The following is an 18,176-nucleotide window of genomic DNA, read 5'->3' on the forward strand; positions in this document are numbered from 1 at the left end:
TAGCTCCAAAAAACATTAATTTCTGTACAAAAACACATGCAAAAACTCACAAAAAACTCCTCAGCAAAGTGAATGAGAAATGTGAAGTGTCATGTACACGTACAGTATATTTTGATTTGCAGATTTGGTACACAAAATAATCATCAGCATGTCAATTCTCTGTGCGTTTTTGCTGCTTTTTTTCCTGCGTTTTTTCAGTGCATTCAATGGGTGAAAAACACAGGCAAAATGCACCAAAAGCCAATATAGAAAATAATCTTAAGCATGTCAATTCTCTGTGCATTGAATGCACTGAAAAAACGCATCAAAATCGTGACAATAAAAAGCATCAATATCTCCGTAAAATCGTGGCAAAATGCAGTGTGTAAACATAGCCCTATTCTGCGAAAAAACATTCAAAGCATAAAATCCTAATTAAATTAAAAAAAACAAGATGTGTGTATGAGATTTCTGGTACTGTAAAATGCAGCAGAAAATTAGCATAAGAAAAGCATAAAAAATGGGAATTTAAATATGAAAATATTCATATTCCTCTTCATTGAGGAGGACTGGAACTCTAGTACAACCTATTGGATGTAACAATCCTAAAAGTCATTATCGACCCTTTAATAAGCCTTACCCCATGACTTAGGATAAGAAGCCAAACCTGACATTCCATTTGCAACATGAGTTTTGGGGTGTTTGCACCTCATCAGTGCAAAACAGGAGATCTGATTTGGCTAGGGGAGATGTCTCTGACATTGGGTGTAAGGGGAAACGTTTTTCTTTGTGGAGAGTGTCAAGTTAATATAAGGAGACTGATAGGCCTTGCAATACTTCTCTGGGGATTTGAACATGCATATATCCTCTTCAGAGAGGAAGAATATCATGTCATGTGGCAAAAGTCATTAAATGGTAACTTTTAGGATTGCTACATCCAGGGTGGCACTATAGTTGTAGTTCTCTTCCTCTCTGAAGAGGATATTTACATATTAAAATAAACGTGTTAATTTTCAATGCAATTCTGCCTCTGAAGAAAATATTACTACTGAAAAGTGATCTCTATTGAACAGGAAGTGGGAATATATTGGTAAATACAGAGACCAGTGTGAAAATGTAAAATATTTATAGGAACATTAAAAACTTAAAGTACACAAAAAAAGTGCTGGAAATTTCTCTAAAGTGCTAAAAATGGAAAATTTGTGGTAGTTAAAGGGAATCGGTCAGCAGGTTTTTGGTATGTAATCTGAGGATAGCATGAGGTAGGGACCGAGACACAAATTTCAGGGATGTGTCACTTATTAGACTGTGTGCTGTTGTTTCTATGCAGTGAATATTTTATCATTAGAAGATTATCACTGCCTGACTAGCTTCCCCATTCCAAGTGGTCGAACCACGTCCCCTCCCCCTCTGATAAGCAGTTTACTGTCAATAGACAATGTATACAGAAAGCCATGACTCAGTGGTTGTTACTGATGTCCAATTTGGACAATAAACCAATATTAGGCTGCGTTGCTGGAATGAAGGACCAAGATGAGTTGAATGGACTTTATTTCTACAACACATTTCAATGCAAGACTAGTATCTTTTTCAAGTGAAAAAAAACATTTGCATGTTGCCTAAGGATTCTTCATTACAGCAGCGCAGCCTAATATCTGTTTATCATCCAAATTGGTCAGCTATCCTGAAGGACATCATCTTTCAGCCACGAGGCAGCAGCAGCTGATTTTTTTGAGGTTTTCATAGGAGTTTTTCCTACACACAACCTGCTAAGGTGAGCACCTTCCTTTTACTTTCCTTGCACCCAAAAGGGTTTGACTCTATGGTCTTCTGTGCTTTTGTTCTACAATTTTTTCTACTAAATTGTGACTGATGAAAGTTTGTAATTAAAGACCCCCCTCATACATGTCTTGTGTAAACTTTAGAGACTAGTGGTGTATGCATCAGTACGATGAACATGGCACTTGTGTTTTAAGTGTAAGGCCACATGGATGGCGGTGGAGTTTTTGCCTGCATAATTGTTTGCCCATTGGCCATTCAGGGTCGACTAGTTTTTTTTACTTCTACAGCAGTAAAACTGTTTGGTTTTACCCTTTGTTGAACTATTTAATCCAGTCTAGCGCTAATAATATAGTTACTCTACTTATATGTGAATCAAGTAATACCCTTTTTAGTTTCAAGAATTATTTAGGAGTAATAAACTTCCAAAAGTTTGATTTTACTAAGACATTCTATTTTTATTCTACCGTTAAGCATTTGTTATGCTGCCAAAGGGTTAATGCAGGGTCCAAATGTTTCTGTTTATAGGCTTTGGCTTGAAAAGTTAGAGACTTTCTTCATTTTTTGCCTTGGCTCAGTAAGAAAGGCTTGTAGCACGTGATTACCTGGCAGTGCTGTTCATTTTCCAACATTTAAAATAGTTTGAAAAAATAAAACTTTGTGAGAATAGAGGCAGGAAGCAAGCTAGTGTGCATAGCTGCTACCTCTATCTCCAGCTTTTCTTTGGCTTTGCATTTTATTGTGAAGGCAGGGCAGCGGCGTTGAGTTTAATAAGTTGGCAGGAAGAATCTGGATATTTTAAGACACTGAGGCTCTCATGTCTCCTACACCTTGTTAAAACATCTCACTGCATAAATCCAGACCCTCTGATATAGATGACATCCTCATTATGTGATTCCACATTTTTAACAAATCTACTCCAAGTAATGACCACTGGACAAAAATAATCTAAGGGAATATATATTTACTCTTAAAGATGCCTTATGTCGTCACTCTTGGATGAGGTTTAACATTATCATCCATGCATATACTTGAAAAAGGGGTTGTCCGGTCACCAAATATTGATGACTTATCAAGCTCCTATCAATAGTATAGGAGCTGTCCTCTAGTACCCAGGAGTGGCCGCTACACTTTGAATGGAGCTGTGCTTTGCAGTTCCTTTCAAAGTTTTTGCATCTAGCCACCGCTGGAGCAAATAACTGCTTCTGATCTGATATTGATGACCTATTCTTGTGGATAGACCAACAGTATTCACTAGACAACCTCTTTAATAGGTAACGTAAAGGGATTATGTCCCCACATTTTCTCCATATTATTATTATTTATTTAATTATATAGCACCATTGATTCCATGGATGCTGTACATAAGAAGGGGGTTACATACCAAATACAGATATCACTTACAGTAAACAAACTAACAATGATAGACTGGTACAGACGGAAGAGGACCCTGCCCTTGTGGGCTTACATTCTACAGGATGGTGGGGAAGGAGACAGTAGGTGGGGGGTTGCAGCAACTCCGGTGTTGGCAAGGCATCAGATCCAGTGGTGTTGAGGAGGTAGCGGGGTCATGGTAGGCTGTAAGCTTTCTTGAAGAGATAGGTTTTCATGTTTTTTTCTGAAGGATCCGAGTGTGGTGGATAGTCGGACGTGTTGAGTCACAGAATTCCAGAGGATGGGGGATATTCGAGAGAAGTCTTGGACGCGACTGGGTGAGGAACGAATAAGTGTGGAGGAGAGAAGGAGGTTTTGGGAGGACCGGAGAGTACGTGAGGGAATATATCGGGAGATTAGTTCAGAGATGTATGGAGGAGAAAGGTTGTGGATGGCTTTGTAGGTCAGTGTTAGTAGTTTGAATTGGATACGCTGAGGAAATGGGAGCCAGTGAAGGGTTTTCAGAGGGGGTTAGCAGAGAAGTAACGCGGAGAGAGATGAATTAGTCTGGCTGCAGAGTTAAGAACAGACTGGAGAGGTGCGAGAGTGTTAGCAGGTAGGCCACAGAGGAGGATGTTGCAGTTGTCCAGGCGGGAGATGATGAGGGCATGCACGAGCATTTTAGTAGTTTGAGGGTTGAGGAAAGGACGGATTCTGGAAATATTTTTGAGATGGAGGCGACAGGAGGTGGAAAGAACTTGGATGTGCAGTTTGAAGGACAGGGCAGAGTCAAGGGTTACGCCAAGGCAGCGGATGTCCGGTACAGGGGAAAGCGTGATGTCGTTTATTGTGATAGATCAGGTAGGGAAGGTACGTGAAATGGTGGAAAGATGATGATTTCAGTTTTGTCCACATTTAGCTTGAGCAAGCGAGTGGAGAAGAAGGAGGATATGGCTGATAGACACTCTGGGACTATGGACAGCAGAGAGGTGATGTCTGGGCCAGAGAGGTAGATCTGGGTGTCGTCAGCGTATAGATGATACTGGAAGCCATGTGAATTTATGAGTTGTCCCAGGCCAAGACTATAGGTGGAAAATAGTAGGGGTCCTAGAACAGAGCCTTGAGGGACTCCAACAGAGAGAGGGCGGGGTGAGGAGGTAGTGTGGGAGTGGGGGACGCTAAATGTGCGGTTGGAAAGGTATGAGGAGATCGAGATAGGGCAAGGTCTTTGATGCAAAAGAAAGAGGATCTGTAGTAGGAGGCAGTGGTCTACTGTGTCAAAGGCAGAGGACAGGTCTAGAAGGAGGAGTATAGAGAATTGTCTGTTACCTTTGGCTGTAAGTAGGTCGTTAGTAATTTTGGTCAGGGCAGTTTCAGTGGAATAAAGGGGACAGAAACCAGATTGTAGGTTGTCGAAGAGCAAGTTAGATGAGAGATGGGAAGAAAGTTTAGCGTGAAAATTTTGCTCAAGGAGTTTGGAAGCAAACAGGAGCAGCGATATGGGGCAATAGCTTGACCTAGCGGTTGGGTCGAGGGATGGCTTTTTGAGCATAGACGTGATTGTGGCATGTTTGAAAGCAGAAGGGAAGGTACCAGAGGTTAGTGATAGGTTGAAGAGGTGGGTTAGGGCCGGGATAAGTGGGGTAGTGAGGTTGGGAGGAGGTGGGATGGGATGGGGTAGAGTGCACAAGTGGTGAGGTGTGATTTGGAGAGGATGTGAGTAAGCTCTCCTTAAGTGATGTTGAAGAAGGAGGTTATAGGGGAAGGGCATTGGTCTGGTATACAAAGGGGTTGTGGTGGTCGGACAATAAGGACTTGCATTGATTGGTCAATCTTATTTTTGAAGTGTGTGGCAAAGTCCTCAGCAAAGATAAGGGGGCGGAGGAGAGAGTTAAAAGTGTTGAATAACTGTTTGGGGTTGTAGGATAAGGAAGATATGAGGGTTGTGAAGTAGGCCTGTTTGGCAGAGGTGAGGGTTGATTTGAAAGTGAGTGTTGCTTGTTTGAATGCAGTGCAGTCTCCATATTAATGCAGTCCCCATATTAACCGTATCCATTACCTTTTAGCTATCTTTAATAGCATAGCATTCCTTCAACCCCTTCATAAAAGCCCAGCTGCCCCCTTATATGTAGGAAAATCCCCTTCATAATTTTACCAAGCCATTTGCTGATCGGCGCTTTGCAGTCCAATGGAGGGTTATTTTGTGCCAGCAGTTGCTGTCTCCTATGTCATTCAAACTGCTTGTTCAACTCTCCCACCTGCACAATAGGGAAAATGACATCATCAATGTCAATCAAGTTAGGAGAGGTGACGATTGCAGGCACAGGGAAGGCATGGAGTATAGTCCTGAGACACCCATCGGACCTCTTTGCGCCAATTTACATATGGCGTGGGACAACTATAAAAGGCATTTTCTTACACATATGAGACTTTTATGCAGAAAAAGTCTTAAGGGGTTGCAGAAACCTTATTTACGAGGTCCAAAAGTTGGTGGATACCGCTTACATTGAGAAAACTTGGTTACAGGTTCCCTTTAATAGGTTTCAAAAATGCTACTAATACCAAAATAGCTGATGTAACTGTAAGGATATAGACAAGTGAGAAGATGCACACAGTTAATGCCTAACAGAGTGTCTGCAAGCGAACACCACCATCTGCTGGTCAAAGAAGATGGCGAAAGGAAAAGCAAAAAGAATTACATTTGCAGGAACTCAAGAGTGAAGTGCATGTTCCCTCGAGGAAGATATTGGAGGAGTCAACAGATCAGATAACATAAAAAGCCCGGGAGTGCCGAGAAAGGGAGGAGTTGGCACCTGGACCTGTAGCAGGATGGGAGCAGCGGAGTTGGCTTATAGCATCCATTACAAAAGACAGGACCCGAGATAATACACAAGAAAGACCAGACCAGAGAGAGACCAGAACCGGGAGAGCTGAGCCTAGTGTGCAGAATCAGGGCCGAGAGAGAGACGACTAGGCTGCAGCGGAGGGACGTTCGTGTGAACCATCACTTCCAGTGTAGACATATGGTGCAAAGTGGGGACTTGGGCCACGCTTCAGGGAGCGAAGGCGGCCAGCGTGCCAAGTGTGCTGAGCTACCCACCAATCTGAGAATTCCGGCATAGAGGTTAGTATCATCGACCCCCCCTCTAGGGCCTGTGTGGCGTTCTGCGTTGCCTAGAGACTGACGGCAGTGACTGGCCTGGTAATGACAGTGATGCTGTTATGGTATTAAGACTAAGACATCACTGATGATAACAGTTGTTTAATGGTAATAGTAGAACGATAGTGGGTCAATACCCTGTTCATCTGAATTATTGTATTCTCCTTGTAACATAACGTGTTTAATTTTTCACTGATTGTGTTATCCCCTGATAATGTGCTGAAGGCACCCTTTAATTGTGATAATTGAATAAATAGTTGTTGGTTTAAGTACCACTGTCTCCTCATTGTCTGTGCTGTTGCAACCACGTACCTGTTAACATGACCATCACAGAAAACAACATAAATTACCCTGTGCTATTTAATTTATTAAAATTGTAGAATTTTGCGAAGAACAGCCAAAATATTACAAATGAAGAGTTTCACAAAAAAATAAATATGTAGGTTACCATACATAGGAACAAAGATGTTTTGGACAAACAATGACACATATTTCTTTTGGTGCAATCAACTTTTCGCCGTATGCCATCTAGAAACTTTGCAGCTAACAGATTTTTTTTATTACTTTTATTATTTGTATTTATTATATAGCACCAGTGCTTTATGCCATCAGATGCACACAGGGACTTGTCACCATTCCTGATATGGCTGTTTAAGTACATACAGTACAGACCAAAAGTTTGGACACACCTTCTCATTTAAAGATTTTTCTGTATTTTCATGACTATGAAAATTGTACATTCACACTGAAGGCATCAAAACTATGAATTAACACATGTGGAATAATATACTTAACAAAAAAGTGTGAAACAACTGAAAATATGTCTTATATTCTAGGTTCTTCAAAGTAGCCTCCTTTTGCTTTGATGACTGCTTTGCACACTCTTGGCATTCTCTTGATGAGCTTCAAGAGGTAGTCACCGGAAATGGTCTTCCAACAATCTTGAAGGAGTTCCCAGAGATGTTTAGCACTTGTTGGCCCTTTTGCCTTCACTCTGCGGTCCAGCTCACCCCAAACCATCTCGATTGGGTTCAGGTCTGGTGACTGTGGAGGCCAGGTCATCTGGCGTAGCACCCCATCACTCTCCTTCTTGGTCAAATAGCCATTACACAGCCTGGAGGTGTGTTTGGGGTCATTGTGCTGTTGAAAAATAAATGATGGTCCAACTAAATGCAAACCGGATGGAATAGCATGCAGCTTCAAGATGCTGCGGTAGCCATGCTGGTTCAGTATGCCTTCAATTTTGATTAAATCCCCAACAGTGTCACCAGCAAAGCACCATCACACCTCCTCCTCCATGCTTCACGGTGGGAACCAGGCATGTAGAGTCCATCCGTTCACCTTTTCTGCGTTGCACAAAGACACGGTGGTTGGAACCAAAGATCTCAAATTTGGACTCATCAGACCAAAGCACAGATTTCCACTGGTCTAATGTCCATTCCTTGTGTTCTTTAGCCCAAATAAGTCTCTACTGCTTGTTGCCTGTCCTTAGCAGTGGTTTTCTAGCAGCTATTTTACCATGAAGGCCTGCTGCACAAAGTCTCCTCTTAACAGTTGTTGTAGAGATGTGTCTGCTGCTAGAACTCTGTGTGGCATTGACCTGGTCTCTAATCTGAGCTGCTGTTAACCTGCGATTTCTGAGGCTGGTGACTGGGATAAACTTATCCTCAGAAGCAGAGGTGACTCTTGGTCTTCCTTTCCTGGGGCGGTCCTCATGTGAGCCAGTTTCTTTGTAGCGCTTGATGGTTTTTGCAACTGCACTTGGGGACACTTTCAAAGCTTTCCCAATTTTTCGGACTGACTGACCTTCATTTCTTAAAGTAATGATGGCCACTCGTTTTTCTTTACTTAGCTGCTTTTTTCTTGCCATAATACAAATTCTAAAAGTCTATTCAGTAGGACTATCAGCTGTGTATCCACCAGACTTCTGCACAACACAACTGATGGTCCCAACCCCATTTATAAGGCAAGAAATCCCACTTATTAAACCTGACAGGGCACACCTGTGAAGTGAAGACAATTTCCGGTGACTACCTCTTGAAGCTCATCAAGAGAATGCCAAGAGTGTGCAAAGCAGTCATCAAAGCAAAAGGTGGCTACTTTGAAGAACCTAGAATATAAGACATATTTTCAGTTGTTTCACACTTTTTTGTTAAGTATATAATTCCGCATGTGTTAATTCATAGTTTTGATGCCTTCAGTGTGAATGTACAATTTTGAAAGTCATGAAAATACAGAAAAATCTTTAAATGAGAAGGTGTGTCCAAACTTTTGGTCTGTACTGTACTTGTGTTCTCCATCTCAGGCCACATTCACACGTTTAGTATTAGGTCAGTATTTTACATCAGTATTTGTAAGCCAAAACCAGGAGCGGGTGATAAATACAGAAGTGGTGACGTGTTTCTATTATACTTTTCCTCTGATTGTTCCACTCCTGATTTTGGCTTACAATCAGGAGTGGAACAATCAGAGGAAAAGTATAATAGAAACACGTCACCTCTTCTATATTTTTTCACCCATTCCTGGTTTTGGCTTACAAATACTGATGTAAAATACTGACCAAATACTGATAGTGTGAACGTGGCCTAATAAAAATTCTAAAGCATTTTTTTCTAGGATCTCTGCAGTGGGTATTTTCTCTGTTACTCCTCCTAGAAATATCTGAATAAATTGACAACTGGGTGGCACTATTTTTTTTTTTTTTTTTTACAACAAAGTACTGTGTCTCTATACGTTATTACTGATTGGACACTGAGTTGTCAATTTATTAAGAAAAGATACTTCAGAATTGTTGTATTATGAGGTACATAAACGTCCTAAAATAATAAAAAGACATTTTAATAGAGCACACAAGTCCCCTTTAAGGGAGGCTAATAAAAATCATTGCATTTTTTTTATGTAGATGGAAACCCACACCAATGTGGAGAGAACATGCAAAATTTATGCAGAAATTGCTAGAGTTTTTTTTTCCAAACCATGACCGCAAGGTAGCAGTTCTAACCAGTGCTACCATTTCTTTGGACGTCAGACACATGGTTGGGTAGGAGGATAGGAATAATATTTAACTGGGAAGGATTTTGATTTGCAGCACATTTTGAAAATGTATAAATAATTGTACTTGCATTGAAATAGACCAACATGAGCGGTTACAAGCTAGAAACATTTAGCTTAGCTTTTCTACTCATATGGAATAGCATTTGTATTTTGTTTGACGCAGTATAAGGGAGTGGTTATGTATTAAAGTGCATTTGTATGGATGGAAAATAGAATCTTCCCACTCTGAGAACTTACTCTGTTTTAAGTGGTGGTTTGGTTTTTCTCTAGATGTGAACTGCAGGTGCAAAGGAAATGACTTCAGATGTAATACATTAATCAATTGCATTTATTTTTTTCATTTAAATTGTATGGCATGTTTCTAATTTTAGGTCCTGCTTGCATGGTATAAATTCTACTCTGGGGCCACAAGCGGGAGGCTTCAAAAACACACATGCTCCATTCTCTGCCCTCTCAATAGTTTCTTTGTTGCTTCTTTTTCAGGTTTATAATAAGTAGAATTAAACTGATTATATGTGAAATACAAATAAGTGTCAATGGTTTATTTCAGTAGTGAACCCAGTTTATGTTTTTGTAGGGTTTGTGGAAAATAATGGAACCCATGGGAGGATTTAACTTGGCTATAGGCTTCCATAAGATTTGAGATGTGGTATTCATAAATATCACCTTTTTATGTTTTTATAATGGAAACTAATAATAATTGCCACCTAAAGAAAATGCACTTTGTCTGCATTTCTTGAATATTATCTAGAAGTTTAACTGCTAATATACCATTATATTTACATCATACATACATATGTACATATTACATTTGTTTGTTAATAGAAAATAAATAAATTAGGTGTTGTTTCTACAATGAGTATTTGGGGTGATTTTAATGTTTCAGACCTACACTGCTTAAAAATGGAAATCAAATTATTTAAAATGTTTAATTTCTTTATTTTTGAAGGGAGGAAAGGAAGGGTGATTTAAATATACAGTACAGACCAAAAGTTTGGACATACCTTCTCATTTAAAGATTTTTCTGTATTTTCATGACTATGAAAATTGTACATTCACACTGAAGGCATCAAAACTATGAATTAACACATGTGGAATTATATACTTAACAAAAAAGTGTGAAACAACTGAAAATATGTCTTATATTCTAGGTTCTTCAAAGTAGCCACCTTTTGCTTTGATGACTGCTTTGCACACTCTTGGCATTCTCTTGATGAGCTTCAAGAGGTAGTCACCGGAAATGGTCTTCCAACAATCTTGAAGGAGTTCCCAGAGATGCTTAGCACTTGTTGGCCCTTTTGCCTTCACTCTGCGGTCCCGCTCACCCCAAACCATCTCGATTGGGTTCAGGTCTGGTGACTGTCGAGGCCAGGTCATCTGGCGTAGCACCCCATCACTCTCGTTCTTGGTCAAATAGCCCTTACACAGCCTGGAGGTGTGTTTGGGGTCATTGTCCTGTTAAAAAATAAATGATGGTCCAACTAATCGCAAACACACACCAGGCAGGTCCGAGATACTGTTGTGGCGAAGTTTAAGACCAGATTTGGATACAAAAAGATTTCCCAAGTTTTAAACATCTCAAGGAGCACTGTGCAAGCGATATTGCAAATGGAATGAGTATCAGACCAATGCAAATCTACCAAGACCCGGCCGTCCCTCTAAACTTTCATCTCGAATAAGGAGAAGACTGATCAGAGATGCAGCCAAATGGCCCACGATCACTCCGGATGAACTGCAGAGATCTACAACTGAGGTGGGAGAGTCTGTCCATAGGACAACAATCAGGCGTACACTGCACAAATCTGGCATTTATGGAAGAGTGGCAAGAAAAAAGCCATTTCTCAAAGATATCCATAAAAAGTCTTGTTTGAAGTTTGCCACAAGCCAACTCGGAGACACACCAAACATGTGGAATAAGGTGCTCTGGTCAGATGAAACCAAAATCAAACTTTTTGGCCACAATGCAAAACGATATGTTTGGCGTAAAAGCAACACAGCTCATCACCCTCAAAACACCATCCCCACTGTCAAACATGGTGGTGGCAGCATCATGGTTTGGGCCTGCTTTTCTTCAGCAGGGACAGGGAAGATGGTTAAAATTGATGGGAAGATGGACTGAGCCAAACACAGGACCATTCTGGAAGAAAACCTGTTGGAGTCTGCAAAAGACCTGAGACTGGGACGGAGATTTATCTTCCAACAAGACAATGATCCCAAACATAAAGCAAAATCTACAATGGAATGGTTAAAAAATAAACGTATTCAGGTGTTAGAATGGCCAAGTCAAAGTCCAGACCTGAATCCAATCGAGAATCTGTGGAAAGAGCTGAAAACTGCTGTTCACAAACGCCCTCCATCCAACCTCAATGAGCTCGAGCTGTTTTGCAAGGAAGAATGGGCAAGAATTTCCGCCTCTCGATGTGCAAAACTGATAGAGACATACCCCAAGCGACTTGCAGCTGTAATCGCAGCAAAAGGTGGCACTACAAAGTATTAACTCAAGGGAGCCGAATAATATTGCACGCCCCACTTTTCAGTTTTGAATTTGTTAAAAAAAAAGTTTCAAATATCCAATAAATTTTGTTCCACTTCACGATTGTGTCCCACTTGTTGATTCTTCCCCAAAAAATGTGAATTTTATATCTTTATTTTTGAAGCCAGAAATGTGGCAAAAGGTAGAAAAGGTCAAGGGGGCCAAATACTTTCACAATGCACTGTATATTTTTACTGTGTATGTTTATTTACGGTATATTCAGTGGTGACCAAAAGTTTTGCATTGTTTTTAAAAGTGTGATTACTTCTGTCTGGTTGTTGTAATGCCATTTTCCTGGTGATTTTAGTACACCAGAAGCAAATGGTTGCCAGCTATAAGGATGAAAATTGTGTTTGACATTGTTTTATCCCTTTATGTATTAGTTTTCAACATTTGCTGGGCCAAATGTTTTGCATAGTAGTCGAATTTTGCCTAAAATTTTATATATTTTTTTTATGTGTGTGTTTTTAGGTTAAAACATGGCAAAGACCAAGCCAAATTTATCACCAGATGTCAGGAAGCTTATTATTCTAAGAGTGAAGGCAGGCAAAAAGAGAAAAAGAGGTTGCTATGGAATTCAACTGTTCAGCTGTTCTCAGAGTCAAGTGTCACGGATATTAAAGAAAGAAAAGGAAGGTTATGGAACAGCTGACAAACCTAGAAGTGGACGACCATGGAAAACTTCCTAAAGAGTTGATCACATTATTATGAAAAAATCAGTATCTGAAAATATTTCGCATGAAATGAACAAAGAATATGGGATCAAAGTGAGTCACCAAACTGTGGTGCGATGTCTAAGAGCAGTAGGGTTGAATGCACAAGTTCCAGTCAAGAAGCCTTTCATCTTTGTATAGAACCGCAAGGTCCAACTTGAGTTTGCCAAAGAACATCGCCAATGGAAAGCAACAAATTGGTCTAAGGTGTTGTGGTTGGACGAATCCAAGTTCAATCTGTTTGGTAGTGATGGCAAGCACTATATATACCGCCTAACTGGAAAACATAATGATGTAAGGTACTAAACACCTACAGTGAAACATGGTGGTGGCAATGTCATGGTTTGGGGCTGCTTTTCTGCATCTGCCATTGGCCTTCTTCATAGAATTGATGGAAATATGAATGCTACCATGTACAAGGATATACTGGAGAATGTAATGATACCACATGGTAAAACCAAAGTAGGCAGGGGATGGAAATTCCAGCAAGACAATGATCCCAAGCACACATCCAATTTAGTGAAAAATTGGTTAGCAACGAAAAATGTTTGCCTGCTGCAATGGCCAAGCCAATCACCTGATTTAAACCCTATAGAGGACCTTTGGAATGAGTTAGGGCAATGAGTTGGGGCCTGTACCCATAGCAATAAAGATGAAGTGTTTGCAGATTTACAAATGGAATGGGGCAAGACCCCTCAAGATATCTTGAATACCCTAGTGGCTTCAATGCCCCTTCGGTGTGGTGCATAAATTAAAGCAAGAGGTTATGCTACAAAATACTATGGCATTGTAAACAATGAATTACTCTCTATGTTGTGATCAATTAAATAGTATATGCAAAACTTTTGGCAGTCAGTTTTCTTAAACCCCTTGACCCCCGAGGGTGGTTTGCATGTTAATGACCAGGCCAATTTTTACAATTCTGACCACTGTCACTTTATGAGGTAATAACTTTGGAATGCTTCTACAGATCCCACTGTTTCTGACACTGTTTTTTCATGACATATTGTACTTCATGATATTGGTAAAATTTCTTTGATATGACTTGCGTTTATTTGTGAAAAAAGCGGAAACTTGGTGAAAATTTAGAAACTTTCGCAATTTCCAAACTTTGAATTTTCATGCCCTTAAATCAGAGAGATATGTCACACAAAATGGTTAATAAATAACATTTCTCACATGTCTACTTAACATCAGCACAATTTTGGAACCAAAATTTTTTTTTGTTAGGAAATTATAAAGCTTAAAAGTTGACCAGCGATTTCTCATTTTTCCAACAAAATTTACAAAACCATTTTTTAGGGACCACATCACATTTGAAGAGACTTTGAGGGGCCTTTATGACAGAAAATACCCAAAAGTGATACCATTCTAAAAACTTAACCCCTCAAGGTGCTCAAAACCACATTCAAGAAGTTTATTAACCCTTCAGGTGCTTCACAGGAATTTTTGGAATGTGGAAGAAAAAAATGAACATTTAACTTTTTTCACAAAAATGTTACTTTAAACCCCAATTTTTTTATTTTTGCTAGGGTATCGGGAAAAAATGAACCCCAAAATTTGTTGTGCAATTCCTCCTGAGCACGCCGATACCCCATATGTGTGGGCAAACCACTGTTGGGGCGCACGGCAGGGTTCCGAAGGGAAGGAGCGCCATTTGACTTTTTGAATGTAAAAATTGCTTGAATAATTAGCGGACGCCATGTTGCATTTGGGGAGCCCCTGATGTGCTTAAACTGTGGAAACCCCCCACAAGTGACACCATTTTGGAAACTAGACCCCTCAAGGATTTTATCAAGGGGTATAGTGAACATTTTGAACCCAGAGGTACGACACAGAATTTGATAACATTTGGTCATCATATTGAATAAGTTGTCATTAGTCTTGAGTGCAAGTGCTCGCTACTTGAGTTTTCATGGGGTACTCAGGTATGCACCAAATATTGCAGGTGCTCTAGTGACATGCTCGAGTCCTCGCCCCGCATGTTTCACGGTTATTAGACACCCAAAGAAAAACACGCGGGGATTGCTTGTGCATGGCAGGCAATCCCCGCAAGTTTTTTTTGGCTGTATAACAGCTGCAAAACATATAGGGCGGAGACTCGAGCATGTCACTCAAGCACCCGCGATACTCAATGCATACCAGAGCACCCGATGCAAACTCAAGTAGCGAGCACTTGCTCTCAACACTTGTCGTCATATCGTCTGCATTTTTTCTCTTTACTTTTGAAAACATCACAACCCTAGCCCTAACCCTAGCACAACACTAACACTAGCCCAACCCTAACCCTAGCCTAACTCTAGCCCATCCCTAACCCTAGCTCAACCCTAACCCTAGCCCAACCCTACCCCTAGCCCAACCCTACCCCTAGCCCAACCCTACCCCTAGCCCAACCCTAACCCTAGCCCAACCCTAACCCTAGCACAATCCCAACCCTAGCACAACCCTAACCCTAGCAAAGCCGCAACCCTAGAGTTTATTTTTTACGCCTTTCCTCGTGCAGTATAAGTGATTAGACGACTTTATTCTTCGGGTCGGTGCGATTACAGTGATACTAGATTCATATCGGGTTTTTAGGATTGACAGCTGTCACATGCTAAAAAAAACCTTTTTTTTTTTTGCAAAGACTAGTTTTTGCATCGCCATATTTTGAGAGCTATAATTTTTCCATAATTTGGCCGACAGTCCTGTGATGGCTTATTTTTTGCAAGACAAGTTGACGTTTTTATTGGTACCATTTTCGGGCACATCTGGAGGTAAATAATTAGCATGCACCCTGTCTATATTACAGGATGTTAAAGGATGGACCTTTCGGACACAGAAAGGCCTTATTCATTACGTCGCTACTGCAAGAAAAATACATCACATCAGAATAAGAACATAAAGCGGTAAATTATAAAACTACCAAATTTCCAAATAGTGGGAAGTGGAGGGTAATTATGATGGGAAAAGGGAGGTGGGGGTGAGGAGAAAGGAAGGCACAATCACAAGTAAGGCAACCCCTTTCTCTGTAAATACCACCTGTGCTCTCTATGATACTCTATGATTGTATAGAAGTGTATATATGTATATTTGTATTTATGCTAAAAATGTTCCCCTGTTCTTTCCTCTCTTCCCCCATTTCCTAATCACCTTCCTTTCTCTTCACCCCACCTCCCTTTTCCCGTCATAATTACCCTCAACTTCCCACTATTTTTAAATTTTGTACTTTTATAACTTACCGCTTTATGTTCTTATTCTGATGTTATGTATTTTTCTTGCAGTAGCGACGTAATGAATAAGGCCTTTCTGTGGCCGAAACGTCTATGACTTACTGTCGCCTTCACCATTGTTTGGATTTTTAGCCTGTAAATAAATATACACTATAATAGCAATATATGAGTGTGCGATGAATTAATGTTTGTGCATTTTCGGGCACTTGACATTTTTTGATTGCTTTAATTCCGATTTTTGGGAGGCAGAATAAACCAAAACCAACAATTCAGGAATTCTTTTTTTGTTTCTTTTTATGCCGTTCCGCGTGTCGTAAAATTGATAAGGCAGCTTTATTCTTCGGGTCAGTACAATCACAGCGGTACCACATTTATATTTTTTTTATGTTTACACAATAAGAACTATTTTATTGAAAAAAGAAATTTTTTTGCATTGCTTTATTCTGAGAGCTATAACTTTTTTATTTTTCAGCTGATGGAGCTGTATGGTGGCTTGTTTTTTGCGGGACAATATGACATTTTCAGCGGTACCATTTTTATTTACATCGCGTTTTATTCCATTTTTTGTTCAGCGGTATGATGATAAAGCATAGTTTTTTACTTTTTTTACCGTGTTCACTAAAGGGGTTAACGAGAGGGACAGATTTATAGGTCAGGTCGTTACGGACACGGCAATACCAAATATGTGTACTTTCATTGTGTTGGGTTTTTTTTGTTTTCTTTCATTATAATATTTTATTTTTCATTTTTTTTTAACTTTCTGAGACTTTTTTTTAACTTTTACACTTTTTCCCATTATGGGACTTTTATTTTTTGCAGTTTGATCGCTTCCACAGCATAAGGATGAAGCATCATCCCCTATGCTGTGCAGGCTGTCAGCCCCTGCACACACAAGCAGATAGATTGTGCACTAAGCACGATCTACCTATCTTGCTGATACCTAGTGACCTGGATGTCGTCGTGACGACATCGGGTCACCATGGCAATTATCCGTAGCCGGCATACACAGCGCGGGACGCCGGATAGAGGTAAGAGGGGGCGCTCTCACCGCTGCTTGCCCCAGAAATGCTGCGATCGCAGCATTTCGCGGGTTAATGTGCTGGGAGAGGTGCCGTTGTCAGCTGTGACGATCAGCTGACACCCGGCAGCGATTGTGCCAGCACAGCCTCTGTGCAGGCGCGATCGTCAGGGCGTATTAATACGTATCTGGTCCAATAGGCCTAGGGCGCAGATATGTATTAATACGCCCCACATCAGAAAGGGGTTAATTAAATGACCATACCTATATTCAAAAGTATTTTGGTTAAAATTAAGGTCTTGCATGATGACAACTTCATGCACTTGCAATTCTTCACTAGAAAAAAATGGCATCACAACAGCCAGACAAAAGAAATCACACTTTTAAAAAAAATTGCAAAACTTTTGGTCGCCACTGTAAATATATATACTGTGTGTATATGTGTGTGTGTGTTGTATATATGATAGTTATATATATATACAGTGGGGGAAATAAGTACCGTATTTTTCAGACTATAAGACGCACTTTTTTCCTCCAAAATTTTGGAGGAAAATGGGGGGGGTGTCTTATAGTCCGAATGTTGGGGGAGTATATACACTGCTCAAAAAAATAAAGGGGACACTTAAACAACAGAATATAACTCCAAGTAAATCAAACTTCTGTGAAATCAAACTGTCCACTTAGGAAGCAACACTGATTGACAATCAATTTCACATACTGTTGTGCAAATGGAATAGACAATAGATGGAAATTATTGGCAATTATCAAGACACACTCAATAAAGGAGTGGTTCTGCAGGTGGGGACCACAGACCACATCTCAGTACCTATGCTTTCTGGCTGATGTTTTGGTCACTTTTGAAAGTTGGTTGTGCTTTCACACTCGTGGTAGCATGAGACGGACTCTACAACCCACAGAAGTTGCTCAGGTAGTGCAGCTCATCCAGGATGGCACATCAATGCGAGCTGTGGCAAGAAGGTTTGCTGTGTCTGTCAGCGTAGTGTCCAGAGGCTGGAGGCGCTACCAGGAGACAGGCCAGTACACCAGGAGACGTGAAGGGGGCCGTAGGAGGGCAACAACCCAGCAGCAGGACCGCTATCTCCGCCTTTGTGCAAGGAAGAACAGGAAGAGCACTGCCAGAGCCCTGCAAAATGACCTCCAGCAGGCCACAAATGTGCATGTGTCTGCACAAACGGTTAGAAACCGACTCCATGAAGGTGGTATGAGGGCCCGACGTCCACAGATGGGTGTTGTGCTCACAGCCCAATACCGTTCAGGATGCTTGGCATTTGCCACAGAACACCAGGATTGGCACCCTTTGCTCTTCACAGATGAAAGCAAGTTCACACTGAGC

At 40.6% G+C, this 18,176-nt stretch overlaps 1 protein-coding gene across 3 annotated transcripts in view; it reads left to right on the top strand.

Moving 5' to 3' along the window:
• Positions 1 to 18,176, top strand: part of AOPEP (aminopeptidase O (putative)) — a 731,576-nt gene that overhangs the window by 416,702 nt on the left and 296,698 nt on the right. Inside the window, exon 10 of one of the 3 annotated variants that reach the window (XM_073670975.1) lies at positions 12,351 to 12,523. The exons of the other annotated variants lie outside the window; for them this stretch is intronic. Within the exon in view, the coding sequence (XP_073527076.1) occupies positions 12,351 to 12,413 (63 nt within the window). The 3' untranslated portion in view covers positions 12,414 to 12,523. Of the gene's footprint in view, positions 1 to 12,350; positions 12,524 to 18,176 lie in introns of those variants that run through there. 3 annotated transcript variants of the gene reach the window in all.

This window comes from Phyllobates terribilis, unplaced genomic scaffold (assembly GCF_046119375.1).
Source record: "Phyllobates terribilis strain yellow unplaced genomic scaffold, ASM4611937v1 Scaffold_1__5_contigs__length_1240528914, whole genome shotgun sequence".
In the NCBI taxonomy this organism is placed as follows: Eukaryota; Metazoa; Chordata; class Amphibia; order Anura; family Dendrobatidae; genus Phyllobates; species Phyllobates terribilis.